Source organism: Epinephelus fuscoguttatus, linkage group LG22 (assembly GCF_011397635.1).
Source record: "Epinephelus fuscoguttatus linkage group LG22, E.fuscoguttatus.final_Chr_v1".
Classification (NCBI taxonomy): Eukaryota; Metazoa; Chordata; class Actinopteri; order Perciformes; family Serranidae; genus Epinephelus; species Epinephelus fuscoguttatus.
The window spans coordinates 34,998,920-35,016,792 of record NC_064773.1 but is presented as its reverse complement, the minus strand read 5'-3'; the positions used below and the strand labels follow the sequence as shown (position 1 = coordinate 35,016,792).

Genomic DNA, 17,873 nt, shown 5'->3' with positions numbered 1-17,873 from the left:
TTTTATTTGATCTTAGTGCGGCGTTTGACACAATTGAGCATCAAATTCTACTGCAGAGACTGGATCACTTAATTGGCCTAAAAGGTTCTGCACTAAGCTGGTTTAAATCTTATTTATCTGATCATTTTCAGTTTGTTCACGTTCATAATGAATCGTCCTTACGTACCAAAGTTTGTTTTGGAGTTCCGCAAGGTTCTGTGCTCGGACCAATCCTATTTACTCTATATATGCTTCCTTTAGGTAACATCATTAGAAATCACTCTATAAATTTCCATTGTTATGCGGATGATACTCAGTTGTATTTATCGATGAAGCCAGAAGAAAGTAATCAATTAACTAAACTCCATAATTGCCTTAAGGACATAAAAACTTGGATGAGCACCAATTTCCTGATGTTAAATTCAGACAAAACTGAAGTTATTGTTCTTGGCCCCAAACAACTCAGAGACTCTTTATCTGATGACATAGTTTCTCTTGATGGCATTGCTCTGGCCTCTAGCACTACCGTAAGAAACCTCGGAGTAATATTTGATCAAGATTTGTCTTTTAATTCTCATTTAAAACAAACCTCACGGACTGCATTTTTTCATCTGCGTAATATTGCGAAAATTAGGCCTATCCTGACCCAAAAAGATGCAGAAAAATTGGTCCATGCTTTTGTTACCTCTAGGCTGGATTACTGTAACTCTCTGTTATTAGGTAGCTCTAGTAAGTCCTTCAAAACTCTCCAGCTAATTCAGAATGCAGCAGCACGTGTACTAACAGGAACTAAGAAACAAGATCATATTTCTCCTGTTTTAGCTTCTCTGCACTGGCTCCCTGTAAAATCCAGAATTGAATTTAAAATCCTACTGTTAACTTATAAAGCTCTAAATGGTCAAGCTCCATCATATCTTAGAGAGCTCATAGTGCCATATTATCTCACCAGAACACTGCGCTCTGAGAACGCAGGGTTACTCGCGGTCCCTAAAGTCTCCAAAAGTAGATCAGGAGCCAGAGCCTTCAGCTATCAGGCTCCTCTCCTGTGGAATCATCTTCCTGTTACGGTCCGGGAGGCAGACACCGTCTCCACATTTAAGACTAGACTTAAGACTTTCCTCTTTGATAAAGCTTATAGTTAGGGCTGGCTCAGGCTTGCCCTGTACCAGCCCCTAGTTAGGCTGACTTAGGCCTAGTCTGCCGGAGGACCCCCTATAATACACCGGGCACCTTCTCTTCTTCTTCTTCTCTCTCTCTCTCTCTCTCTCTCTCTCTCGTATTTTATTACTGCATCTTGCTAACTCGGCCATTCTGGATGTCACTAACTCGGCTTCTTCTCCGGAGCCTTTGTGCTCCACTGTCTCTCAGATTAACTCATATCACAGCGGTGCCTGGACAGTGTGACGTGTGTGGTTGTGCTGCTGCCATGGTCCCGCCAGATGCCTCCTGCTGCTGCTGCCATCATTAGTCATTAGTCATACTTCTACTGTTATTATACACATATGACTATTGTCACACATGTATACTGCCAGATATTAATACATACTTTCAACATATTGTACCACAGTAGCCAGGACTATAACTATAATATTATTACTTTCAATAATGTTGTTGTAAGCTACTGTCATTACCTGCATCTCTCTCTCTCTCTCTCTCTCTCTCTCTCTCCCTCTCTCTCTCTCTCTTTCTCATTGTGTCATACGGATTACTGTTAATTTAATATGCTGATCTATTCTGTACGACATCTATTGCACGTCTGTCCGTCCTGGAAGAGGGATCCCTCCTCAGTTGCTCTTCCTGAGGTTTCTACCGTTTTTTTCCCCGTTAAAGGGGTTTTTTGGGGAGTTTTTCCTTATCCGCTGCGAGGGTCATAAGGACAGAGGGATGTCGTATGCCGTAAAGCCCTGTGAGGCAAATTGTGATTTGTGATATTGGGCTGTATAAATTGAATTGAATTGAATTGAATTGAATTGAATTGAATCAGTAAAAAGTAGTTAAGGTCTTTTAAGTATGGAAATGTCCCCTGTGACTGTTGTAGTCTATGAATATACGTGATCTCATTAGAGGATTCTGACTCATGCATTATTGTAAAAGCAGGATTTACTAATGGAGTTGGTTGAGGTGGAGCTGATTTTAAACTGTTAACTAATGATTTATTTAATAATGGATTAATTTGCTGATTGCTTTCTCCATTACGGATTAAATGTTTTGTTTGTAAAAATAGTAAAAATTGTGAGAGATGTTGATCACAATGGCCCAGAGTCCCAACTGTCACCTTCACAATGTTTGTTTTGTCTAACCAACAGTCCAAACCTCATCATTTAAAACTATTAAAAGGAAAAGCTGCAAATGTTCACATTTGTCAAGCTGGAACCACAAAATGTTATTGCATGAAAAATGACTTAAATGATTCTCAGATAGTTGCCATTTGATTTTGTGTCAGTTCATTAATCAACTAATAGTTTCAGCTGTATTTGTACATTTTTGTATCTTTTATGTGAAAAAAAATCAACTTGTAAAGTGACTAGTAACTACAGATGCCAAGATAAATGTATTGGAGTAAAAAGAACAATATTTCCCTCGAAAATGTAGTGTCGTAGAGGTACATGGTGGAATGAGAAGATTTGTACTCACAGTACCTGAGTAAATGTATTTAGGTACATTCTACATTCTACCTATTCTAAACTGCAGTGTTTGCAGTTTATGTTATATTATCTTCATGAGTTTGTGAGGATGACTTGACTGATTGGTGATCTTGAAAGAGGCCTAAAGGCCAAAACATCATCAAAATAAAAGAAATGCATATGGAGCCAGAGTGTGCGACACTTGTGTTCTATGATCAAGTCTACTGCCAGTGATCAGCAATTGGTTCATCCGCAACTTTTCACAGTGGAAACTAGGGCTGGACAAAAATTCACACGTATTCACGTATTTTCAGGCTGAATGGCGATACATGCTGTATATCCTGGTATTTTGTACAAAGTGGGCTACATATTCAAGCTGATCCACGGCTTAAGTCCCCTGTTATTTTTGCTGCATGTGTTTTGCCATCACACTGCAGGGCAGGTAAAAGAACAAGTGCAGTAAGAGCCTGTTGTCTGCACCTCTAAATCTAATTTCTCACTGTGGCTGTTTCTGATTTTACTCTTCCTCCTTGCCGTAATATTAGACTTGTCTTAATTGAGGAAAAGCCGCTAATAAAGTTCCACTAATTTGGTAATAAACATATTTTAAATTCCTATGGAGTCTTAGAATTGAAAGTCCCACGTAATTTTGTTATGTAAAAACTTTTATTATGAAGCAGCAAAATAAGGAAATGTTGAGTTATCGCAACTTCACACAACTTCTAATACAGCTGATAGCATGAAACAGTGAAATAAAGCAGATATTTAAAGTAAAGACAGGATGCAGGAGAGACAGGAGAGTACTGAGAGCTGAACACATAGAGACTTTTAAATATGTCTTTCCCTGCAGACAGAGGTGAGTAGAGTCTCACAACATACACGGCTTGTTTGAGGGGGATAAGCTTGGTCATTGGGTGTTGGCTACACGCTTGAGTGCAGACGGCCCAGCTTTTGGACCTACTCCGCAGCTCGGTGTGGCACCCCGCGTCTAAACTGATAACAGAAAAACAAACTGGCACAGCATGGCTTGACTAGACGTGGCTAAAGGTTACAGAGGAAAAGGCCCACGATATTGTATGTGTGCTACTGCGGTAACTTCATTCATCTCACAGACTGATTTAGCATAGCTCGTGCAACATTGTTAAAAAAACCTTGTGGGTTTACTGTAAGATATGGTGGCAGTGGTGGGATAATCTGTCGATACCAACCCACTAGGCCATGGAAAGACCACACTTGGGTCTTGGTATGGGGCCTGGGGCTGTTCAGGATGGCCTCAACCTTGTCCACCTAAGGCCACAAATCAACTCAAATACCTGAAATAAACCCCATAACTTATCAATTAGGTAAAATAACCTGTCAGCCAATTATACATGGTATCTTCCACAATCAGCACCCCTGCCTGTGCCAGCTGTAGCCTGTTTATCAGACAGCATTATACATCTTCTGCCGTTCTTCTCCTTCACAGTCCCTGGGTTTCAAACAGAGCTGATGTATAATGCTGGTCTGTGTTTCTGAAAAAGTATACATTTTTTTTGATTTTCTGTTTTGCTGTGGACGGCCTTGATTTTATTTTCACACTATTTTTGTTAATAAAAGCACCTCAAGTCATGTTTTTGCAAATCAAGCCATCATGTTTGTTTTTCTAACAGTAAACCCACAAGGTTTTTGTAACAAACATATAGACTAATGTCGCACTGTAGACTAATTAACAGACTGATTAAACAGAGTAGCAGCTCTGTGTCTCTCTGACTGTTGCTAGAGAACTTGTGAGTGAGTGAGGGGGCAGAGCTGTGTGGAGTGTGTGAGAGAGGAGAGATGAACACTGGTATGCCTTATGTGACGCAACTTGACCATATCGCAATACAAACGGTCTAAATTCATATCTTGCTTGAAAATATATCAATATATTGTTCAAAATCGAGGGTGTAAGCACATACAGTGAACAGCAGCAGCGACCCACTGTCCAAACATGAGGATGGGACCGGGGGTGAACATGCCATCTGCGTTCATTTTTATTGCAGATGGAAAGCAGACTTCACTACAAGCTGATGTGCTCTACATTCTAAAACCAGCTGCTGGTGATTTGACCAGCCGAGTTGCAGGTGACGCCATCAGCCGGCTTGAGTCAAGCTCAGTCCAGCCAGTTCACACTGCTGCAACGCTCTAAATCAGTTACGGCTCATCGCAAATCTTTTGTCTGAACTGGGCTTAAGACTTAAGACTTAAGACTTGAGACTTGCTTGTGACTTACACGTGTGACTTCCTCCTACCTCCGTTTGTTTGTGCTGCTGGTGGTGAAGCAGCTATCTGTGGTCTGTCTGAGAAAAACCTCAAAGGTTTACACTCTTTGAGTAATCATCTCATCTCTGAATTAGCAGCTTTGATTGAAACTGGTCTTGTTTCCACCAAGCAGTCCGCTTCAGTTCAATTCACGTTGTTACACATAAAAATGGTTATTTTTGTATTTCCATTGTCAAAAGTTCTGGATGGTGCTGTTCTGGTCCTTCCTGTTTTTTTTCATCACACTTCTGTTGGGGTACCTAGCACACTGATCTGATACTAAATGGTGGAACTAGAAACACTGCAGTTCGTTGATTGGCAAGAGAGAATCAACACTCCTGCTCGGCTACAGTGGACTGTAACCACTGTTCCTACAGTGAAAACTTTACATACATTAGTCAACTCAAACTATAAAATAAAAGCATGTTTTGCTGCCTTTTAATCTTTACAAGTTAACAGTTAGCAGTCTGTAGACTGAAAAAAAATAATATCAATTATTGTCAGAGGCTACTGCAGACGGTGACCAGCAACTTTTAAGGAGGAATGTTTTCTTGCGTGTTCTCTGGTATTATACCAAAAGTGTGTGATGGAAATGCAGCTTTAGGGAAAAGAAAAAGACCAGTCTTACCTTCAGTTGCTCTGTAAAACTCCTCACTAAGTGTGCTGGTTACATCATTCCAGAAGGTGTAGAGGATATCAGGCTGACCATCCTGTCATCAAAGACAAAAGATAGGCACACAGATGATCACATAGTCTTGTAGGCCTTGAGTTGATGGGATCAGCCATTGTTGTTTGACTGACTGCCTATTTCACTTTCTTTGAGCATTTGAAAATAGACTTGAGACTTCACCCACAAAATGAGCATTTGTAAATCAGTAAGTCGATGCATGCTTCCTTGAGCTAATGAAGAAAACTTTGTTGTCTTTTTTTTCACACCTCCACAGAAAACAGACAACATATTGATTTGGGGCAGCTGTGCCTCAGGAGGTAGAGTGGATCGCCCACTAATCAGAAGATCAGTGGTTCGGTGAAAATCATACCGGTATAATCATGCATAATTTGATATGACACACCCCTAGGCTGCACTCCAAAGCAACACAGCAATGATCATTTATTATTGGAATGAAGTGAACGCTCTGGAACTCAGCTCTGTTGCGTGTTAATTCAAATTTGTGTTGATGTGCAAAACTGCAAGAAGATAGTCATTTTGAAGACGAATAATCTGGAATATTAAGTGCAATACAGTTTTTAGTTAATTCAAATCATCATCAGTGGTGCTATCACAGTGCATGAATATTAGATAGATCAAACTCAGAGGCTGTGGAAAAACAGCTCTGTGGAATTAGCAATAAAGAAAAAGAACAGGAAGTGCTGCCCGACTGAGTCTGACTGAGGAAAGTGCTTTCATTATTTAATGAGATTGGACATGTGTGTCAGTGCATTGTCCTCTAATCATCCATTTGAGAAGCTTGTTGCAGGTCTGCTTCCCAGCTGTCTGACCTCTCCTCATCTTAACCACTTTGGTTACATCCTCCACTTTGTTCATCTCCTCACACCTCAGGGACTCTTTGTTTCTTTTACAATAGAATGGAATAGAAAAGAACAGAAACTTTTGGTGAGGTTTTTTTTTTTTTTTTTGGTCTTGGTTTGTTTATTTCAGTGAAGAGAAATCTTAATGCTACAGCATACCATAGTGATTTAGACAACAGTGTGCTTCCAATTCTGTATCAACACTTTGTCTTTGTCCCTTTCCTGTTTCAACATGACATTGCCCCTGCACCCAAGGCAGTTCTATAAAGAGCATTTTCCCAGTCACTGTGAGGTGGGAGAAGTTGGGTAACCTGCACAGAGCCCTAACCTCAAACCCCATCCAACAGGTTTGGGATGAAGTGGAATGCAGACATGATCACCGAACATCAGAACTGGACCTCAGTATTGCTCTTGTGCCTGAATGGGAGAAAAACCCTGCAGCCAGTTTCCACATCTAGCAGAAAGACTGAAACCAGAGTAATGTATGGAGTCTGTCACTCACACACACACACACACACACACACACACACAAACTCAACAAAGTGAAGTCAGACAACAGCAGAGAGGCCGCGGTGCAGATGAAGGGAATATAACTTCAAGATTACTCTACTTGACCACAACTACGCTTGTTACTGTAAGTAAGTGTGATAAAACTTCTGCCAGCCAAGCCAATACTTTATCAATAATGTGATCAGCATGTAGAAAGCCATATTTCAATCTGCTCTGTCCGCAGTCTCTCATTCATTCATTCCGCTATTATGATTTACGATCGCGGTTGACACAAGCACATAGCGCTCGCGGTGCTAACGGCAAGCTGTTAAAGTCAATCTAAAATGAAAGCTGTCTGTATGTAGGCTAACACTTAATCTTAAAATGTACCTGAGGCAGCCGACCTGCTGACAGTGAGTCTCCTAAGTAAAAGGTAACGGCAGTAACAGCGCCAGGTCACCATCGGTCGGGCATCCCTCCTCCTCTTCCAGCTCTCGCCAGCGTGTGAAAGTCGGGCCAATACTAATCCTTGTTCAGCTCTTGTTTTATCGCTCTCCCGTTTTCTTTTCTTTATCTCCTCAGACAACACCTTCACCTTCTTCCTTTTCTTTGTCCCTTCAGCCATGACAACCACGTCTAACTTCGTTCACCTCGGTCCGGCTACACTACTCTAAAGTAGGGCTGTAGTCAACCAAAGAAAATCTTGGTTGACTAAAGTCGCACATAATCTTCAACTAATCGATTAGTCGTGGAAAAAAAAAATCTGCATGCTATTTTTACTTCTGGGATGATGTGTCTGTGTCACTCTGCAGTTACACCTCTACAACGCTAGTCAGTGGTGGAGGACTGTATTAAGTGCTGTAAAGTTTAGTTCAAATCAAACTTTATGTATATAGTTGATTCAAAACACACATTAAATATGGCTTAATAGAGAAAATTTCAAACACAAGTACACAAATTGGCTTCACTATAAATTGCAGAACTGACAGACAAACACTTGTCTTTATCTGGACACATTTCCCCCACCAATACAACATGCTAACGTTATTAGCACAAGTCAATCAATCAATCAATCAATTTTGTTTATAAAGCCCAATATCACAAGTCTATGGCGTTTTGCATTGTATAAATTAGCCTTCCATCTAGCGATCTTTTCCTCTTCTCATATAAAGCCAGGAACAACAGCAACATGTAACAAAGGTAACGGTACATTATTTGGCTCCATTACAACTCACAACATTCACCGACAAAATAACTGTCTTATACTAAACACGTTTTCCAAGCAAATACAACATGCTAATGTTATTAGCGCCAGCCTATGGCATTTGACATGGTATACATTAGCCTAGCAACGAGCGGAGATTTCCTCTGCTCATATGAAGCCAGGATAAATCCCAAAGTATAAATCCCTGAAGGATAAATCACAAACACAACTTAAAATGCTATTTTAGTGGAGGCTTTACTGTCGTCACAATTTATTGTTTCTTATCTGTGAAATACAAGTAAATACAAGTTTCATTTCCACTGAGGGAAATGGGTTCAGCAGCTTACAGAAACAGACAGGAGGTCTGCATCACCGCGACGCTGAGCGTGAGGGTGGGCGAGTTCAACTTTCTGTCAACACCCCCATTTTCACAGGTAATAGCCTGTACCCCTGCCGCAGGAAACAATGGATTAATCTTGGAAAGCTGTTGATGTAGCACTTTTCTCCTTAGGAAAGTAACACGGTGATTATTCGACCAATGAGAATTTGGTCAGACGAGAGCATATCGACCAAATAATCGACTAGTCGACCAGGAGACTACAGCCCTACACTAAAGAGAGAAGAGAGATATGACGTATGCCATAAAGCAACCAAATTTTGTTGTCCTTTTTGTGTCTGGGTTCCTACCCGAACCCCAAAACTGCATAGTGCCAGTGCAAGTGAAACAGGCGCTCTCAAGCAATGACAGAGGTGTCATCCAACCTATTGTGAGTTGAAACTGAAATTAATTAGCAGGTACAAGAAGAATACATTAACTGTTTGGCAGATGGGCTCTGTGATCTCAGTGCTAATGGAATGGCTAGCAGCAGCCGGTCTTCACGAGGAAAATATGTTTGCGAAGAACAAACATCTTTCCCAGTACTTGGGTGGCAACAGTATGACATTTTCACAGTGTGATAACCGTTTCAGAAAATATCATGGTTTCACAGTATGGGGATGCACAATAATATCAGCATGTCATTGTTATCAGCCGATACTGGCTTTAAAATTAACTATTTAAATCTACCAACAAGCTGATAAAGTCAGTACATCATCAAAATCAGCCAATATCGGCTTTAACATTAACTATAAAAATCATCCAACTTGCTTTTTCTTATTTTGTACAATGAATGAATATTACATACATCGAAAAGTATTGTATTTCCTGTCTCCATCTGCTGGTGGGCCATCATGATAACAGTATGCACGCATAATATGGTGTTAATTCCACAACAGAAGAGACTTGATGTTAACTACAATTAGCTGGTGAAAAAAAAGTAGCTTTATCGATATTGATATTGGTTATCAGTCAAATGAGTTGTTAAATATCAGCATATTGGATATTGGCAAAAAATCCAGTATCGTGCATCCCTACACGACATTAAAGAATTAATCTTATTATGAGTCAGAATGACCCTTAAAGGAATGAAAACATTGCCTGATGTGCTGAAGTACTGAGGTAAGCATGTTGTGTCATTTCCAGTGTTTCTAAGATAGCGTCTCTTACCAGCTAGTTTTCTGATTTTCCTCACTTCAGCTGCTAAACATCTACTTCACGTTTTAACCCACACTAGTTCCATTTAAGCACTCATAGCTCTCCTCTTCTTTCAACAACTTTATTGCTAATCTTAGCTGTTGTTTACATGTTACTAGCCTTGTTCGCTTCGTTAGCTTAACAGTTGCGATAGCTTCTTCTCCTTCTCTCTCTTGCTCAGTGTGCCAAATTAGTTAGTTATTCCTGTGCCTCCTTTAGCGACAGTGTAACAAATGTGGTTTATTTGCTGCATTGGAGGCGAGGCTTAGTGAATTGGAAGCGCGATTCCGCATCATGGAAAATCACTCTGTAGCTGCGGTAGTTAGCCAGCCACCTGTAGCCGACGCGGAACCACATAGCGTAGCCTCTGCTAGCAGTCCCCCAGTAACGCCTGTGCAGCCAGGAGGTGGGGTAACTGTCCGAGAGAAGCGTAGCACTAAGCCAAAGCCCACGGTTCACCACCAGCCTCTTCGCGTTTCCAACTGTTTCTCCCCACTCAGTGACACACACGCTGAGGAGAAAACTCTGGTCATTGGCAGCTCTATTCTGAGAAATGTGAAGTTAGCAATAACATGGGGGGCGGCAGTAGCTCACTCCATAGGGACTTGGGTTGGGAACTGGAGGGTCGCCTGTTCAAATCCTCATCTGGACCAAATATGGAGCGTCGACTGGTACTGGGGAGGTGTCAGTTCACCTCCTGGGCACTGCCGAGGTGCCCTTGAGCAAGGCACCGAACCCCCCCAACCGCTCGGGGCGCCTGACCAAGGCAGCCCCCTCACTCTGACATCTTTCCACTAAGTGCATGTATAGGTCCTGTTTGTGTATGTGTGTGTTCGGACCTGTGTGTAATTGACAACAAGAGTGGAGGAAAGGAAAAAAAAAACAAAAAACAAAAACAGCGGCCATAGTCAAATGTATCCCTGGGGCCAGAGCGGCGACACTGAGTCAAATTTAAAACTGCTGGCTAAGGCTAAACGTAGATTTAAGGCGGTAATGACACCCAGTTATGCCCGGAGGTCACTAAAATTAATGTTGCCTCGGTGTGTGAATCCGCAAAAACTATGTCAGACTCCGTCGTTTTCTCTGGACCACTCCCAAATCTGACCACTGATGAGATGTTTAGCCGCTGGCTGTCCAGGTGGTGTCCAGCAAATGATGTGGGCTTCATAGATAATTGGCAAACTTTCTGGGGAAAACCTGGTCTGATTAGGAGACGCGGCATATATCCCACTTTGGATGAAGCTGCTCTCATCTCTCGGAACCTGCCCAAGTTTATTAGTAATTCAAAACCATGACAACCCATAGTTGAGACCAGGAATCAGAGTCGCAGTCTTAAACGCTTCTTCTAGTGCAGCTACCCACCCATAGTGTTATACAAATGGTGTCTGTCCCCCGACCACCTAAATTATTTAAATCAAAAAGTTAAACAAAGAGGACTTGTGCATAAAAACCTAATGAAAGTTAAAACCTCTTCCACCACAGAAAGACAAAACAGGAGAATTAAATGTGGACTGTTAAATATCAGGTCTCTATCACCTAAAGCAGTGTTAGTAAACAAATTAATATCAGATAAACATATTGATTTACTCAGCCTCACTGAAACCTGGCTGTGTCATAATGAATATGTCAGTCTAAATGAATCCACTCGTCCCAGTCATAGTAATACCCACATTCCTCAAGGCAGCGGCCGAGGAGAGAGAGTTGCAGCCATTTTAAACTCTAGTCTATTAATCAGCCCCAAACCTAAACTAGATTATAATCCATTTGAAAGCCTTGTCCTTAGTCTTTTACATCCGACCTGGGAAACCTCACAGCCAATTCTATTTGTTAAAGTGTACCATACTCCTGGCCTGTATTCTGAGTTTTTATCCAGTTTAGTTCTTAAATCAGATAAAGTTATTATTGTAGGTGATTTTAGCATTCATGTTGACGTTGATAATGACCTCGTTACTGCGTTTATCTTATTATTAGACTCCATTGGCTTCAGTCAGGGTGTACATAAACCCACTCACTGTTTTAACCACACCCTCGATCTAGTTCTGACGTATGGAATTGAAATTGAAAACTTACTACTCTTTCCACAGAATCCCTCTCTATCCGATCACTACTTAATTACTTTTGATTTCTTTCTATTTCATTACACGCCACCCAGCAACAGTTACTATACTAGGTGCTTATCAGATAGTGCTGTAGCAAAATTTAAGGAAATGATTTCATCAGCTTTAAATTTAATACCATGTCCCTCTGTAACTGAGGTTTCCCGTACTGACTTTAAACTCTCCCAAACTGATTATAGCGCTGCAGGCTTGCTGCGAACAACACTCGGTAGCACCTCTTAAGAATAAGTTAACAAAGCAAAGAAAGTTTGCTCCTTGGTACAACTCCCAAACCCGAAAATCAAAAAAAATATTGCGAAAATTTGAAAGGAATTGCCGATTAATCAAACTGGAAGAATTTCGTTTGGTCTGGGAAGACAGTCTCAAAACGTATAGGAGGGCCCTCCGCAATGCCAGAGCAAACAATTACTCATCATTAATAGAAGAAAATAAGAACAACCCCAGGTTTCTTTGGAGCACTGTAGCCAGTCTGACAGAAAGTCACAGCTCTGAGCCTTGTATTCCTTTAGTCCTTAGCAGTAATGATTTTATTAGCTTTATTAATGACAAAATTCTAACTATAAGAGGGAAAATTCATGACCTCTTGTACTCTACTAGTACTTTACTAGATTACGCTTCAACAACTGACCTCAATGATTTCGTCACCCAAGTCATCAACATGTCTCTTAGACCCCATCCCAACTGGGCTACTTAAGGAAGTCTTACCTTTAGTCAACACCTACATATTAGTCATGATCAATATATCTCTATTGTGGTACAGGCTATGTACCACAGTCCTTTAAGGTAGCTATAATTAAACCTCTCCTAAAAAAGCCCACCCTGGATCCAGAGGTGTTAGCCAACTATAGACCAATATCTAATCTTACCTTTCTTTCAAAAATCCTAGAAAAAGTAGTCACAGACCAGCTGTGTGACTTTCTCCATGATAATAATTTATTTGAGGAATTAGAGTGCACCATAGCACAGAGACAGCACTAGTAAAAATTACAAATGATCTTCTGATTGCCTCAGACAAAGGACTCATCTCTGTACTAGTTTTATTAGATTTAAGTGCCGCATTTGACACAATTGACCATCAAATTCTACTACAGAGACTCGAACATTTAATTGGCTTTAAAGGTTCTGCACTACACTGGTTTAAATCTTATTTTTCCGATCAATTTCAGTTCGTTCATGTTTACAATGAATCATCTTTACATACTAAAGTTTGTTTTGGAGTTCCACAAGGTTCTGTGCTCGGACCAATTCTGTTCACTTTGCTTCCCTTAGGTAACATCATTAGAAATCACTCTGTCACTCTCAGCAATCCCTCTGCTGTAACATTACCTCCATGTTGAGTAACATTAGCCTACAACCCAAGCATGGTAAATAAGGCTAAAATGCAATGTTGTTGTGGTTATGTTATGGATAAGTGCTTGCCCAGAGCATATAGTGAAGTGACTGGCATTACTTCTCATTGTTGGGAATAAACAGACTGCTAGGGAACATTTTATGTTGTTGTTCCTTCAGGAGTTGTGGTGATTTATGAGTGCGGCCTTAGCATGTTCTCCCCGTGTTTCGGTGATTATTTTGAGGCGTACTCTATATTTATATTGCACAGGTGTACCTAATAAAGTGGCCAGTAAGCCCCACATTTACACCACCAGCTCTGGGTCTCCCCTCAGCCCCTGGTTGCTCGGCAGCCTCAACCTCTCTTCTTCCAAAACCTGTAACTCTTCCTCTGTATATTCTGGCTTCTTCTCAACAAACTTGTTGTTTTGACGACGGGAGTAACTGCACTAAACATACGCTGTTTGAAATCACTCCGCCCAGCAAGTACTGTATGTCTGGAATGTAGTTCCGGCTGTGCATTTGGCTTCAAAACAACTCTGTCTCATAATATTACATTATTATTTCATAGCGTGGTGAATGTGTAAGCTACAAGTTGTCCACAAGAGCGTTTTGGAGTCATTTGATGGTGTATTTGATTAGTTTTGAGGGAGAGAAGGGGCTGTACCGTTCACCTCCATTCTGTGCGCTAAGCAGTAGGCAGCTCTGCTCCACCGATCTCAGAACAGCAGGCACTGTCAATTAAAGGTAATGTACCTACCCATATGACCATAGGGATTACGGCAATAGGCGAATTTGCCAAAATGTCGAACTATCCCTTTAAAGACATAAAATCCTGGATGAGCTTCAATTTCCTGATGTTAAATTCAGACAAAACAGAAGTTATAGTTCTCGGCCCCAAACAAACTCTTTACTTGATGATATAGTTTCTCTGGATGGCATTGCTCTGGCCTCTAGCTCTACCGCAAGAAAACTCAGAGTAATATTTGAGCAAGATTTGTCTTTTAACTCCCATTTGAAACAAACCTCACGGACTGTGTTTTTTCATCTGCATAACATTGCAAAAATTAGGCCTATCCTGTCCCAAAAAGATGCAGGTAAATTGGTCCACGCTTTTGTTTCCTCTAGACTGGACTACTGTAATTCCCAGTGATGGGAATAATGGCGTTATAAATAAACGGCGTTACTAACAGCACTACTTTTTTCATTAACGAGTAATCAAAAAAGTTACTGTCTCCCCCATTATAACGCCATTACCATTACTACAATAAAGTGCGCCGTTACTTGGCTTTACTTGAATTCACTGAAGTGGCTTTCACCCAAGCAAGCTCCTTCTCAGCAGAGCCCTAAAGTTGTTTTTCTTTGGTGAGGGCAGGTGAGGGGGAAGGGAGGGATGATGATTGGCTTAGGGAGAGTAAAATTTCATCATAGACCAATCAGAGGCAGAGTAGGGCGGATATTCATAAGCACACAAGCAGGGCTGTCAGGTCTGCTTATTAGCTGCGACTTTGGGCTTGTTTTTTTGTAAAGCCACTTACAAATATTGGTAGTCGCAGGTTGTGTGTTTTGGGGCTTGTTTCTAAAGTGGAGTTGCTGATTTGAGCTTCCTCTCGAAATGTTGCCTTTCTCTATATATATCTGTCAAAAATGTTATTTAAACGCATGATAGTATGTCGGACTGCAGGATGTTTCCACAGCTCCGCTCCCTCCGCTCCTCTTCTTCTCCGCATACACACAGGTGACGGTCAGTCAATGAGACTTCACATTTAAATTGCACACAATGCAGTGTAGTGTAGATAAGTGTACAATCTTTTATAATATTGATTTATTCTATTAAGTGTCAATTTCATTTATTTAACATATTTAATATTGAGTTTCATTACATACAGTTGAGTTTCACAACATACAGTTCCATTGGAGGGGGGTGTCTAAGCAATTTGACATATTTGAGCATTTTACAAAAAAGTAACGCAATAGTTACTTTTCCAGGTAATTCGTTACTTTTATAGTGCAGTAACTCAGTTACTAACTAGGTTACTTTTTGGGGAAAGTGACTAGTAACTATAACTAATTACTTTTTAGAAGTAACATTCCCAACACTGGTAATTTCCTATTATCAGGTAGCTCTAATAAGTCTTTTAAAACTCTCCAGCTAATCCAGAATGCGGCGGCACATGTACTGACAGGAACTAAGAAACAAGATCACATTTCTCCTGTTTTAACTGCTCTGCACCGGCTCCCTGTAAAATCCAGAACTGAATTTAAAATCCTTCTCCTAACTTACAAAGCTCTAAATGGTCAGTAATTATTTTTAAAATATTATTACTTAAATTAATGTTGTTGTAAGCTACTGTCATGCTACTGTCTGTCCTGCATCTCTCTCTTTCTCTCTTTTTGTCTCATTTTGTCATGTGGAATACTGTAAATTTATTATTTTGATCTGCTCTGTACGACATCTATTGCACCTCTGTACGTCCTGGAAGAGGGATCCCTCCTCGGTTGCTCTTCCTGAGGTTTCTACCATTTTTTCCCCCCGTTAAAGGTTTTTTTGGGGGGAGTTTTTCCTTATCTGCTGTGAGAGTCCAAAGGACAGAGGGATATTGTATGCTGTAAAGCCCTGTGAGGCAAACTGTGATTTGTGATATTGGGCTATATAGATAAAATTGAAAATTGAAAAAATTGAATTGAAAACATAAGTGATACTGTTGGTTGAACAAATTTTTGTTGTTTTTATTACTGTAACTGAAACTTGGAACCATTTTCTTAATGGAAGTATGTGAAAAAAGTCTCCCCTTGAAATAAAGAGGAGATTCTCCATCCAGTTGCATTTTTTTTCAATATCGTAGATAAGCAAATGTACACAGTATGATAACCGTCAACTCACATATCATGCTATACCTTTCATTTATTCATTCATTTTCCATAACCGCTTATCCTGTTGGGGGTTGCGAGAATGGTATACCTTGAAACCGGTATATCATTGACACCCTACCAGGTACAAAAGGACACAGTTAACTCACTATTGTCACGTCAGATGATGCATCCTTTTGTTTCCCTGATAATATTACATTAGCCTCGTTTCCACCGAGCAGTACAGTATGGTACAGTTCAGTTCAGTTCAGTATGCTTTTTTATACCTTTCCACTGTGAAAAGTTGTGGATGGTACCAATGGAACCGCTCCGTAACATCCCCATTTTTGCTATCCCTTCTGTTAGGGTACCCAGCACACAGAACTGGTACTAAAGCCTTGTTTCCACCGAGCAGTACGGTACGGTACAGTATGGTTCAGTTTGGTACACTTTTTTTTCCATTTCCACTGCGAAAAGTTGTGGATGGTACCAATAGAACCATTCGTGATCATGCGCATTTTTGGTACCCCTTCTATTATGGTACCTAGCACACAGATCTGGTACTAAAAGGTGGAGCTGAGAACACTGCAGTCTGTTGATTGGTCATTAGTGGACGGTCACTCAGGGCTGAGTTGTGGCTGGTTTTAAGGCAGAAGCCACTGTTCATATCATGGAGAGTTTAAATAGTAGACTGTTATATAAAATATAAGGATGTTTTGCTGCCTCTTGCAGCAGCCGGAATCGGAGAAAAAAATAACATCATTCACTGGGCTGACTGCTGGGATTTTTAAGGTGGAACATTAAAAATTAAAATTAAAGTAATTACTCAATGCACAAGCTGCCGACGTGACTCAATCAACACACCTTAAATATTCTATATAACAACTTTGACCATTACTTTGGTTTTTGTATGACAGATAGGGCTGCTCGATTATGGAAAAAATCATAATCACAATTATTTTAGTCAAAATTGAAATCACGATTATGCAAATGATTATGCGGCGCACGTGATGACACACACACAGACCAACCTCTCTCTCTCTCCCTCTGCCATTTTCCGCACGCTATTCTTGAAATCTTCCGCGACCTGCCCCTCACATTGTTCAAAGTTCACCTACTTGACTGGCTCGTGGAGTGAATAGAGGAGAGGAGGGAAGGAGGCGGTACTGCGCATGCTGGCTTCCGTAGAAAACAAAATAACATCTCCAGGCATCCGTGACCAAAAATCGTTTAAAACAAGCCTGTTTTCTTTTTAGCTATTTTGCTCTGAAAATGTTGGCGTGCAGTCTCAATCTGTGGACTATAAACGGGGTGCAGACTTTTCTCTGTGTCACCGATAATAAGGAAATACAGTGACTGCTGGATGGAGCAGTGAGTGACAATAACCTAGCCCACATTTAAAGGTACGGTTTGCAGTGGAAACGCAAGGGTCTAGGTATCATGTCTGAGGGGTACTTTCGGTTCCAAAGTTACCATACCAAAATGTTTGGTGGAAATGATGCTTACTAGGTGGAGCTGTGGGCACTGCAATTTGTTGACTGGTCAATAGCAGATGGTCACTCTGCTCAGGGCTGAGTTGTTGCTGGTTTTGAGGCTCATGTAACTACTGTTCGTACCAGAGTTTTATTAGTAAACTGTAACTATAAAAATGAAAGGGTGTTTTGCTGCCTCTTGTAGCAGCTGTAGCTGGAGAAAAAAAAATAAAAAGGGTTACTTTTGGTTCCAAAGGTACCATACCAAAAGTGTTTGGTGGAAACGGGGCTATCGTGAACAACTAATCCGTGTTAAAATCAGCAGAAGAAGAACCTAGTTAATGTTAGCCTCAGCTGCCAGTGGCTGCAGCTAACAGCTCACAAAGGTTGCACTGAGTTTTATTATGATGTGTTCAAGCTCTATTC

At 40.7% G+C, this 17,873-nt stretch overlaps 1 protein-coding gene across 2 annotated transcripts in view; it reads right to left on the bottom strand.

Moving 5' to 3' along the window:
• The window catches only part of cog5 (component of oligomeric golgi complex 5), a 188,102-nt gene that overhangs the window by 51,253 nt on the left and 118,976 nt on the right, over positions 1–17,873 (bottom strand). For both annotated transcript variants that reach the window (XM_049567067.1, XM_049567068.1), the window contains one exon: positions 5,512–5,593. In XM_049567067.1, coding sequence (XP_049423024.1) covers positions 5,512–5,593 — 82 coding nt within the window. The remainder of the gene's footprint in view (positions 1–5,511; positions 5,594–17,873) is intronic.